Consider the following 13,274-nt stretch of genomic DNA (forward strand, 5'->3'; position numbering starts at 1 on the left):
GGCCAAGAGGTCTTGGTTTTGGACTGTCTACCAAGACTTTGTGGGTTTGATCCCCATTGGTGGAGAGTGGCCAAGAGGTCTTGGTTTTGGACTGTCTACCAAGACTTTGTGGGTTTGATCCCCACTGGGCAAGAGTGGCCAAGAGGTCTTGGTTTTGGACTGTCACCCAAGTCTTTGTAGGTTTGATCCCCACTGGTGGAGAGTTGTCAAGTGGTCTTGGTTTTGGACTGTCTACCAAGACTTTGTGGGTTTGATCCCCACTGGGCAAGAGTGGCCAAGAGGTCTTGGTTTTGGACTGTCTACCAAGACTTTGTGGGTTTGATCCCCACTGGTGGAGAGTGGTCAAGTGGTCTTGGTTTTGGACTGTCTACCAAGACTTTGTGGGTTTGATCCCCACTGGTGGAGAGTGGTCAAGTGGTCTTGGTTTTGGACTGTCTACCAAGACTTTGTGGGTTTGATCCCCACTGGTGGAGAGTTGTCAAGTGGTCGTGGTTTTGGACTGTCTACCATGACATTGTGGGTTTGATCCCCACTGGGCAAGAGTGGCCAAGAGGTCTTGGTTTTGGACTGTCTACCAAGACATTGTGGGTTTGATCCCCACTGGTGGAGAGTTGTCAAGTGGTCTTGGTTTTGGACTGTCTACCAAGACATTGTGGGTTTGATCCCCACTGGGCAAGAGTGGCCAAGAGGTCTTGGTTTTGGACTGTCTACCAAGACTTTGTGGGTTTGATCCCCACTGGTGGAGAGTTGTCAAGTGGTCGTGGTTTTGGACTGTCTACCAAGACATTGTGGGTTTGATCCCCACCGGGCAAGAGTGGCCAAGAGGTCTTGGTTTTGGACTGTCTACCAAGACTTTGTGGGTTTGATCCCCACTGGTGGAGAGTTGTCAAGTGGTCTTGGTTTTGGACTGTCACCCAAGACTTTGTGGGTTTGATCCCCACTGGTGGAGAGTTGTCAAGTGGTCGTGGTTTTGGACTGTCTACCAAGACCTTGTGGGTTTGATCCCCACTGGTGGAGAGTGGTCAAGTGGTCTTGGTTTTGGACCGTCACCCAAGACTTTGTGGGTTTGATCCCCACTGGGCAAGAGTGACCAAGAGGTCTTGGTTTTGGACTGTCACCCAAGACTTTGTGGGTTTGATCCCCACTGGTGGAGAGTGGTCAAGTGGTCTTTGTTTTGGACTGTCTACCAAGACTTTGTGGGTTTGATCCCCACTGGGCAAGAGTGGCCAAGAGGTCTTGGTTTTGGACTGTCACCTAAGACTTTGTGGGTTTGATCCCCACTGGTGGAGAGTGGTCAAGAGGTCTTGGTTTTGGACGGTCACCCAAGACTTTGTGGGTTTGATCCCCACTGGTGGAGAGTGGTCAAGAGGTCTTGGTTATGGACTGTCACCCAAGACTTTGTGGGTTTGATCCCCACTGGTGGAGAGTGGTCAACAAGTGGTCTTGGTTTTGGGCTGTCACCCAAGACTTTGTGGGTTTGATCCCCACTGGTGGAGAGTGGTCAAGTGGTCTTGGTTTTGGACTGTCACCTAAGACCTTGTGGGTTTGATCCCAACTGGTGGAGAGTGGTCAAGTGGTCTTGGTTTTGGACTGTCACCTAAGACCTTGTGGGTTTGATCCCCACTGGGCAAGAGTGGTCAAGTGGTCTTGGTTTTGGACTGTCACCTAAGACCTTGTGGGTTTGATCCCAACTGGTGGAGAGTGGTCAAGTGGTCTTGGTTTTGGACTGTCTACCAAGACCTTGTGGGTTTGATCCCCACTGGGCAAGAGTGGCCAAGAGGTCTTGGTTTTGGACTGTCACCCAAGACTTTGTGGGTTTGATCCCCACTGGGCAAGAGTGGCCAAGAGGTCTTGGTTTTGGACTGTCTACCAAGACTTTGTGGGTTTGATCCCCACTGGGCAAGAGTGGCCAAGAGGTCTTGGTTTTGGACTGTCACCCAAGACTTTGTGGGTTTGATCCCCACTGGTGGAGAGTGGTCAAGTGGTCTTGGTTTTGGACTGTCACCCAAGACTTTGTGGGTTTGATCCCCACTGGTGGAGAGTGGTCAAGTGGTCTTGGTTTTGGACTGTCACCTAAGACTTTGTGGGTTTGATCCCCACTGGTGGAGAGTGGTCAAGTGGTCTTGGTTTTGGACTGTCACCTAAGACTTTGTGGGTTTGATCCCCACTGGGCAAGAGTGGTCAAGAGGTCTTGGTTTTGGACTGTCACCCAAGACTTTGTGGGTTTGATCCCCACTGGTGGAGAGTGGTCAAGTGGTCTTGGTTTTGGACCGTCACCCAAGACTTTGTGGGTTTGATCCCCACTGGGCAAGAGTGACCAAGAGGTCTTGGTTTTGGACTGTCTACCAAGACTTTGTGGGTTTGATCCCCACTGGTGGAGAGTTGTCAAGAGGTCTTGGTTTTGGAGTGTCTACCAAGACTTTGTGGGTTTGATCCCAACTGGGCAAGAGTGGCCAAGAGGTCTTGGTTTTGGACTGTCACCCAAGACTTTGTGGGTTTGATCCCCACTGTGGAGAGTGGTCAAGAGGTCTTGGTTTTGGACTGTCACCCAAGACTTTGTGGGTTGATCCCCACTGGGCGGGAGTGGTCAAGTGGTCTTGGTTTTGGACTGTCACCCAAGACCGTAAGGGTTTGATAGGTGTCCGACTCTCACCCCAGAGGGTGTGGGTTCGATCCCCAAGGAGGGAACACTCTTATGGCTTCTCAAGTTGGACATCAGTAATGGTTTCTACCATTGAAACAGATGAGGATGATTCTATTAATTATGGTCACAAAGAAGGTTTAAATAATGATTATAAACTATAAGAAATGAATTTTAGTCTCATAGATTAGATGTACATTTAATACTTATTAGCCTACCTCTGACATTCTTGTTCCTATTTATCATTAATATTTAAGTACTTGCGTGTCTAAGATTCAGAACAGCTAATAAAAGCAAATCTAGGTTATATCTGACCTCAAGGTAAAGTTTCGATGACCTTCTATCCTGAAGAAATATGAACTGATCATTACAGAGTTGGAGAAATATTTCATTTCTAATGAAAGTTCTGAAAGCTTTCTAAATGTCATTCTAAAATAAGACCATGTAGCAGGTGATATGACATTTCACGGAAATGTATAAGACCTAGAATAACAGATACATGAATTGTGGACAGAAAGTTTAATGAAGGACGTGATTCTATGCAAACTGATTTTTGACCTCTCACCTACTGTAGACTAACTTAATTTTGCGAGGGTTTACTTGTTTGTTGTTTTTTCAATTCATGTGGAACATTAAATAGTGTGTGAGTAACTGACTGTTCTTCAGGAAAAAATGGAGATAATTATGGTGTCGTCAATTCCAAGTTTCCTTGCTATATGGAAGTCAGGAAAAATGACACGAAAAGAACCTCACAAATGTTATATTTATCAACTGTTAACAAACAAAATTTACCCCTAGTAAATAATTCTTTAATCTGAGTTTTCTTTAGAAAAACTTATCAATGCGCTTATTGTAAGATTGCATTTCGAATCGTTATTTCTGTGTAGATGTATTATCCATTTTCGAAACTAGGACCTTCATTAGTCAATGAAAGCTGCACTCTCACAGATTGATCGTTTTGAAAACTATTTTATCTTTTCTTTATATTTGTACAGTGATTAAAACAATACAGTAGAATATTTTAATGTATGTATGAATGTTACGTTGCATGTTTTGTGTATGCTGTTGTACCTACTGCTTGAATCGACAAAAATGTCGTTGAAAAAAATATAAAAAAATCTTTGGAAATAAGCCAATTTTTGCGTAAATGTCTGGAAACCAGTGATATATGACTGCTGACAAAAATCAGTTCGCACCTTTTGTTATTTACGTTCAAAAATTTATGTTTTATGCCGATAAACTCTATCTTCTTAAAGCGTTAGTAATGATTTTAGCCATAAAACATGACTTTTAAATCGACCGTATTAGTATGAAAAACTGCGATCCAATTTTAGTCAATCTGTGAGAGTGCAGTTTTAATTGACTAATGAATTTGTGAAATTCGCTAAATAATAATCTGACATTCTTGATCTATGAAACGTACATCATTGTTACGATGGTTAAAGTCTCCTATTCAGATGGACAATCCCTTATGCAAATCAAGGAACATTGTGTACTGTACATTTGACAACAGCCATTATTATAAATACTGTTGAAACAAAATACAAAAGCTCTCCCAAAAGATTACTGAACATAGATTAAGTGATTTTCATAAGGTCAAACCATTGGAGAACAGCTCAACAACACTCCCTATAATATAGTACTAAAAAGTCAAGGCTGCCAAATGATTCTTCAATTCCAAGAATTTTCTGGAGTTTTTAACCTTGTTATTGTATCACTGTTCCCCACGGAGAGATAGGCTTCCATCCTCAGATAATATGGCAGAATTACAATTACAAGATATTCTAGCTGAGTCATAATACAATAACAATATCACATTTCCTGGGGTCTTAATGTTACTCAGCTATATATGGTTATGAATCCGATATATGGTAATGAATCCGATATATTTAACAAACTAAATTTTAATTTCAGTATTCAGTTAAAACACAGAACTTCCATTTCGTATGTAAGAGTTTTATATTAAAGTGACACTCTTATTCAAAATCAATACAAACACATTTATAACAAACATCAATTTTGACAGATAAACCTTTAACTACTTACTAAATAATGCATTTGTGGAAAATATTATTTACATATAACAAAATTGTAACCCTGTATTTAATAGCAGAAAATGCAAAAATATTAAATGATTGGTGAATGCTAAAAGATTTACGGTAGTTTACTTTAGTCTCATAATGTAGAAATACTGTGTTTAATGTTGTTTTTTTAAATTAAACTCGATATCCTTGATGAGAACCATTGTTTTCGACATTCATTCATTCTTTTTGGAATATTAAAACAATATTATTATTTGGGAATAAGAATGCATCTTTATTAATTTAAGTAATCAGAAGTTTGTACATTGCTAATAAAGTCTACGAAAGGGCTTCCCACAATCCAGCATTATCATTTATTGCAACCAAATTAATTATACCAGTTACTTCCCTTTACACTAGATATACCAGAATAATTGTATATTTCCATGACTTTCCTCAAATTTGGAGTATGGAGTCACACAACAAGGACAGAAATAATATTCAAATTTCAAAAAATGTTCAGAGGACTATTTTAATTCTGCAGTAGAAGCTAGTACCAATATTGAAATGAGACAGCAGCTGGACCATGTTTCAGGCATACATTTAAAGCTGCACTCTCACATATTGATTGTTTTGACAACTTTTTTTAATTTTTGTTTTGGAACGAGCCAATTTTTGCAAAAATCCATGGAAACCAGACTGCTGACAAAAAATCAAATCACAGATTTTTATATTTAAGTTCAAAAATTGATGTTTTCTGCATTTTTCCTAAACCGTTAGTAACGGTTGAAGCCATAAAAACATTAATTTTCGAACAGAAGTATGAAAATCTACGATCTGTTTTTTTTTGTCAGCAATCTTATTTCATTGGTTTGCAGATATTTACGCAAAAATTTGCTCTTTCCAAGACAAAAAATAAAAAAGTTGTAAAAATGGTATATCTGTGAGAGTGCAGCTTTAAAGTGAACTCATAACCTGCCCATTGTGCCCTTCCCGATAACACCACTGTAGTCTATCATCCTTGTTATATTCACATCAAATCATTTTGTCTGCCACCTGCGAGTGTTGGATACTAGAGTGTAGGATCCTTCCCCAACACTGAACCTGGTCCATGCCCCCTGGACCCCTCTGCCACACACACCTGCTGCAACCCCAAACATCAGCTCCAATACAACCCCCTGCACACCCTCCTCCCCAACCCTCCAGGTAGACTAACTTGTCTTCAACCCCCCCATCATCCACACCCACCCACCCCGGCACACCCACCTGTCTCCGTCCCATTCTCCTCCTCAACACTGGTGGCACGATTAAAAGTTGCCTTCAGGTCCCGTAAGTTCATGTAGCGCAGCAGGCGACGCAACTTTACCTATAAAAAGCAGCGCCTCCAAATATATAACATAATCTGAATTTATGAGCGATTTTGTATAAAATTACAATCTCCCCAACAAAAGAATGCGATACTTCTCAGAGCAATATGTTTTTCATGTCTGCTGGCAACACACAGCTAGTTGGTTTTGGCCCAATCAAGATCACTTTTTCAAAATAGACGTCAGTTCTGGTTTTTATCAAGGACAAGAACTTGTGTGTGACCTAACTCAGCCTTAAGCTTACATAAATATAATATTACATTTCTGAGAACATGAGAGTTCTTGTTTTAAATGTCAATTTCTCTGATGTAGAAAACACACATTTCTAAATTAATATAGATTTCATTCATAAGTCTTTTATTGTTGCATGTTCAGGTAATTGAGAAACTTAAAACAATTACTACTCTGGCGGTAATAATTTAAAACAAGAGATGTTTGTCAAACTTAATGCCCCCCTGAGCGCCATGTTGTCAGGCATATTTCGACAATTAAATGAAATATGCATGGCCTGAAATAACAGCTGATTTGTCATTGACATTGGATGTCTTTGAGGCAGTTTTAAAATTACGACCATTTAAAATGTGAGAAAAATAGGTACAGTTTTTAATCATGTTCAGATGTTGACTGATATTTGCAGATAAACAGGTATTTTCTAAGCAGCAGAGAATAAGTAAATATGATGTAAATTTGAATGACCTATATGAGTTGTGACCTTAACCTTTGACTCTAACCTAGCCCCAACCCTAATATTAAGTTTGAGGACCATGGATGCAGGCATTGTCAAGTTATCAGACAGACTAGCTTTTTGCCTTTAAGGTCACTGTGACCTTGACCATTGACCCCTTAAATCATTAGGGGTTCTCTACTGGTCAGGCCGAACCTCCAAGTCAAGTTTGAGGGTCATGGGTGCAAGCATTGACAAGTTATGACCCATAAAATCAATAGGGGTCATCTACTGGTCAGGATCAGCCTCCATGTTAAGTAAGATGACCATAGGTCTAGGAATTGTTAAGTTACCACTCCGACTAGCTTTGGTCTACCACGATCCAACCGACCAACTGACTGACCGTCATGTGCAAAGCAATATACCCCCTTTTCTTCCAAGGGGGGGCATAAATATCATCCTACCTAAAAGAAACCAAAAAACAAGAAGGACATTATGACTGGCAGGTGCATAAAATTTAGCAAAAAGCTTCTTCCGGAGTCGCACAACCCCTAACGACAAATCCAGGATCAACCCCTGATTTTTATAATCTCAACAGTCAATAAATGACAATGCTAGACAGAAACAATAAAGTTATAAGTTGTCACAAACCTTATCTTTCCTCATAAGAAACAGGAAGTCCTCAACCCCAAGAAGCTTGGATCCACGCATGGCAGACACATCTGCAGCCTGGTACAGCTGAAACACAGAATCCAGTATGTTATATAGTTGACATGTGTAAAGAATTGTTTCAGGAAAATGCATATTTACCAGAACTTGTATTCACTAAATTTCCAAAAGCATTGGCTTTCTTATCAAATCACACATTCATTGCCAAATATAAGAAGAAAAAGTGCAATCGTAGAATGTATTAATGCACTTATACATATATACATCTATATGTAGGCATTGTTTATACGTACTACTAGTTTGTCTACCATGACTGTATGTCAGAACAATAGGGTACATTAACTACTACTAGCATGTCAGTTTAATCATCAGTAACATAAACCCTACCACTGAGATCATCTGATGCTGTGTGATTTCCTCAACAAGAGCTGCAGACTCCAGCAGGGGTTGGTCGCAGTCTCCCATTCCATGCCTGAAAAACACACACAAAAAATGCAACAATGCCCATATTCCATGCCTGAAAAACACACACAAAAAATGCAACAATACCCATATTCCATTCCTGGAAAACACACACAAAAAATGCCACAATGCCCATATTCCATGCCTGGAAAACACAGATATGGCAACAATTTCCACATTCCATTATTAAAAAGAACACACACACACAAATGGCAAATCCCCAACTTTTTCTGAAAACACAAAAAATGGCAACAATCCATATATACCATGCCTTAGACAAGAGCTGCCACAGTACAAATGTAAGTGACGAATTCCCCTGAAATGCCATCCAGTTCAATGGATTATGCAATTTCTTAAGGGTGAGAGTGGTCTTGAGGTTAAGTTGTCCCCCTTTCATCCAAGGTCTTGGGTTCGATCCCCACCAGGGGTACTATCCTATGGCGTCTCAAAATGGCCACCTGCACTGGTTTCTGCCCAAGAAACGGACTCAAGAGTGATTCTATAAGCTCAGCTTGCATCACAATCGAGTTAAAACATATTCTTGCACGCGACAGGTCATAATTACTTTATGTTGCCAACAAATTTTAAAATCCCTCGATTCATGACAAAGTAACAGCTTGGACACAACAAATTATATACTGTTTATGCATATATGCAGCATTCCATACTGATATTTTAACCTGTAAGTGTGACCTTGACCTTTGTGGTGGAAATTGTGGATCTTGCATGAAAGTGAAGGTCCTTAAGTGATTACTTAAAGGGGCTAGACACCAGATGATACAATTCCAAGAAAAAAAATAAATTGTCAAAAACTTACATAAAATTGACATCATTGTGTACAACGCATTGAATCTTACTTACTGGTGTATCACATCTCTTACGACACATGCATCTTTTGCAGTATTTGCACATTTTTCCAATTTAAAATTCACTTGGGTTGTCTATCACTTAAATCCCATTACGTTTGAAATAAGGGTCCGTATATTAATCTGTACTCATAAACAGGTAAGATATAAACTAGGAAACAATTATGCGTTATTTTCCTCAGGGAAACACAGATGAGACAGGAACATGATTGTTGTGTTCATAATAATAACCATGTAAACTGATGTATTAATGGCCTCCTACAAGGTCGCCTTGACAAACCTTGGCTTGTTTTCAGGAAATACTGCATTTGCCGATTTTTAAACCATCTGGTGTCTAGCCCCTTTAATAAAAAAATGAAGTCTCTACTGCAACTGCACACTTGCATATTGGATACTTTATTTTATTAGCTTTATAGAATTTAAAGCTACCTGTTCTCAGATGAAAAATGACATAAATCGAAAAAGAGTTTTCAAAACAAAACATTTTCGATTTATGTTTGTAGTAGTGCTACTATATAAATGTATCCCATATAACGCCTAGTTTCAGTTTGCGCCACAAGCAGGATCATTATTTAAAGGTATATATATAGAGCGTACTTGTCTTTCTAAAAATGCCTCCCAAAATAAATCAGATGGATTATAATGCGAAAAGGATAACAAAAGAGCAAAAAAAATCAAAATTGGTCACCAATGAGCTTAAAGGACAACAGTGAAAACTATTACTACATGTAGTTCGAAAACCATTAAGCATTTGCACTTACGATTGAAGAGTCGGTACACACATCTGACATTACATTAGAGGAACATGAACACATACAGTTGCGGTTGCACACGAGTCACGCGACTTGGCAATTTTAAGTCGTTATTTTGTTGGAATCCAATTAATCATATTACATAATTATATAAATGCCAGAAAAGGGCATTTTCCAAATGTTCTGATATGTGTTTATGCAGCTTTAAATAGAAAATATATTGATGTTTCCTGGAGATGAAAAGTGCCTCTGAAGATTTTGTATGGAGCAATGACAAGTTAAGTGCATCGCAAAAAGACTCGAACGTCTTCAGGCAACTTATTTCAGACACAGGGAAATATTGGTAAATGATGAACAACTTTTTTTTCATTTTTCCGATAAAACATCAGATGACATTGCACAAACACCTGCTTGCAAATTAAAATTGATCCTTGGTTATATTTTCAAATAATAAATTTAATTTTTAAAGAGATAAAGGAACGGCCTGTGAGTAAACAATTGCGCAGCATCGTACATTTTTTGGCCTTCGGACAGATTTGCTTTTATTGTTTTATTGTGTGTTTCTGTATAATGACATGTCAAGAAGCCATATTGTAAATGTCATGATGATATCTCTACAATTGATTAAGATCCGTTCTTACAAGTCCATGCATTGCGCAGTTTTTAGACTTAACCAGACGTCACACACACATGACTACATTATTGAAATTACACACTGTCACATAATTAACATGTAATAGTTAGATGACATGAAGTAAATTCTTAATGAATAGGAATGGGCGGTGTGAGCGTAGCGGAGTGACAACCCTAGTAGTTAACACACGCATAAATATATTGAATGTTTATTTTAAAATGATTTATTGAGAAATAAATTGAAAACAAACATGAGTGTTTACTTTTTTACAAAAGGGACGCTACTCACAAAAACTTGATGTGAGTCAGCACTTTAACTGGATTGAGTTATATAATATATAGCAACGGAAAATCGGGAAAGGAGGTAAATACCAATTAATCGTTGTTCATGATTTTAATGTTTCGATATTTTACAAAACATTTTGTTGTATGTTACTGTTTTAAAAAATTAATAAAGGAATGTGCATAACGCAAAGTAGCACTATTGTCACTATCAAATCTTTTCAAATGTGCGAAGGTGTGAAAAACACCCGCTGTCTGTGATTAGAAAAACATCAATAGAACAAACTATTGCGATGGTAATACCGTATGGTTGTTTGTTTGCACTTTACCCAACGTGCCTTCCGCTGGCAGAGGCTAATTACCGACACGCATTAATTATGCGGACATGCTTTAATCCGCACAGCGACAAGCCTTATCAAAACAATCATCAATTTTGACAATACACAGTTTTGTTGCGATTGCAACGGTTGACTGTCATTCAGAAGGAATGTCGGGACTATTGCAACAGTTGACTGTCAGTCAGAAGGCGTGTCGGGACTATTACAGCATTTGTATCAGTCTTATAATATGCGTGAATGTTCTCAAAATGTCAAGACATATATCATTGTTGTGTACGCTCAATCACCGAAATACGTCGATAATTATCGAAATACGCAAGACAGTTATCAAAATATGCCTTATATACAATTTTTTGTTTGTTTTTTACTTCAATATATGTTAAAAATACTTTACCAACCTCAATTTTTCAGCTCCGATTTTGACATTTTTCCACTGCGTCCTATCTTATATATTAAGGGTTTTTACCTGTTTTCTCAACTATTTTTTTGCCTGCGTCCTATCTATGCTAGCGTCCTATACATGATATAATACGGTATCTGCAATTTTATTGGCTTAAAATGTAGGTTGTATGTTAAATACATTACTGTATAGACAAAAAATACCCAAGAGGAAAATTCACCCAGGGGCAAATGTTGGTCATTTAAACATGCAATAAGTTTATATAATGTGCTCCTGCATTTCCCTTAACAAGAGTCCCTCAGAATAAATGCCAATGCTCGTCTGTTTATTTTTCCGTCTAACATTATGGGCTTCACTCTATAATTACAATGGACCTTACTTGACATGCACATATTGTCTCTGTAAACAAGTGCACCAAGTTTCATTCGAATAACTTTTAACAAATAAATTTTGAAATTTGTGCACTCCTGGCAAGATGGATATCGCAGTTTGTAGTGTTTTTTTTTTATTTCAACTAAAATCTGAGGTGAAATGACATTTCTTGCATCTTTCAAGGCCATAGAAGCTTATGTAATTGTTTGTAATATTGTTCTAGTAATTATAACAAGAGAATATTACAAATTCTGTTTTGTTCTGTTCTGTTCTATCAAGCAATGCAAACTCTCCTCCACTTTTCTCAGTTATTCAAGGGGCATAACTCTGCATTGAGTTTACAAACGGTTAATTTTTAAATGATTGTAAAACAAGTTATCACAACATTTTATTAATGACTCTTGTTGGATCAATATTATGCAAGAAGTGGTCTTGTATTGTAGAGGAGATCAGAGAATCTCACTTGTCTGGGTATAAAAGCAAAACACAAAACTCATATTATGCCCAAGCCGAGAATCTTACCCTGTACACCTTGGTGTGGAACGAGTGTGTTTACAAGTGACAGCTAATTAAATGTAAATGATAATTAGCAAAATATGAATTGTTACGATGATTTTATCTTTAAATGCCGGAAATGATGTTTACTTTAAATAAGTGTCTATATTTAGGCATGTAAGTGTCTATATTTAGGCATATAAGTGTCTATATTTAGGCATAGTTTTTAAATCCACAATTATATTTTTTTCTAAGTGCAAAAATGAGTTTAGACCACCTGCACTCAGTTTACCTGAGAAAAAAGTTACCTGATGCATTAAAACACAATTAGCGAGAACACCTTTAAGTTCGATAACAAACAGTCTGTGAGAGATTATCAGATTAATCCCTGCCTGGAAATTTACTTAACATTCCTCCCACTTATTTCCTAGTACACTGAATAATCTCTTCAGTCATGAAACATAATATTTTTGAACACAAACAAAAAGTGAATATATATAAAAAAAAATGCTGCATACAAGATTACAGGACAATTCAAGATGAGCAGTGATATTTTACACTGCATTGTATGTATTGAAACAAAGAAACACTGTAAGGGGATGCTCAGCTCAGTTATTATCAAATAATGTAATAATGATGAGGATGGTGGTGATGATGACGATTATGATAATGATGTTGATAACTATGATTCTGCTGCTGCTGGTGCTGCTGCTGGTGAAGCTGCTGCTGATGATGATGATGATGATGCTGCTGATGATAATGATGGTGTTGATTATGATGAAGACAATACCTATGCTGCTGTTGATAATGATGGTGTTGATTATGATGAAGACAATACCTATGCTGCTGTTGATAATGATGAAGCTGATGGAAGATGTTGATTATGGTTATCACCTCCAATGATGACATTTATGATCGTATTTTTAAACCTACCAAATACATTTCATTGCACAAACCTGAAGTTGTCTTAAGAAAAAAAAAAGTTTGTTTCTGGTCACATACCCAAAAAGATTTGGTTTGGTAGGTAGGATCTTTTTTTATTTATGTTAAATTATTGTTAAAGGGCATTTTTTGTTGTCATATTCAACAAAAAACTAATACACCGTTTGGAATACAGCATTTTTTTGTGGGGGGGGTGGGGGCATTAAAAAATATTAAGTCAGTGGAAAAAAGGTAAGGTTGGTTGAGAGACCAGAAACAAACTTTTTTTACAGACCTAAGAATCCTTCCAGCCAATTTTGTTCCTACCAAAATGTCACCCGATTTTGGAAAATCACTACAATAACTTGTTGCTACCAATATTTGCCTTTAA

The 13,274-nt window shown here is 37.9% G+C and overlaps 1 protein-coding gene across 3 annotated transcripts in view; it reads right to left on the minus strand.

Moving 5' to 3' along the window:
* The window catches only part of LOC128238902 (transcription initiation protein SPT3 homolog), a 44,445-nt gene that overhangs the window by 16,807 nt on the left and 14,364 nt on the right, over positions 1-13,274 (minus strand). For all 3 annotated transcript variants that reach the window (XM_052955214.1, XM_052955215.1, XM_052955212.1), the window contains 3 exons: positions 7,750-7,834; positions 7,345-7,431; positions 5,929-6,028 (listed from right to left, as the gene is read on the minus strand). In XM_052955214.1, the coding sequence (XP_052811174.1) occupies positions 5,929-6,028; positions 7,345-7,431; positions 7,750-7,834 (272 nt within the window). The remainder of the gene's footprint in view (positions 1-5,928; positions 6,029-7,344; positions 7,432-7,749; positions 7,835-13,274) is intronic.

The sequence above is a fragment of the Mya arenaria genome, chromosome 6 (assembly GCF_026914265.1).
Source record: "Mya arenaria isolate MELC-2E11 chromosome 6, ASM2691426v1".
NCBI classification, from domain to species: domain Eukaryota; kingdom Metazoa; phylum Mollusca; class Bivalvia; order Myida; family Myidae; genus Mya; species Mya arenaria.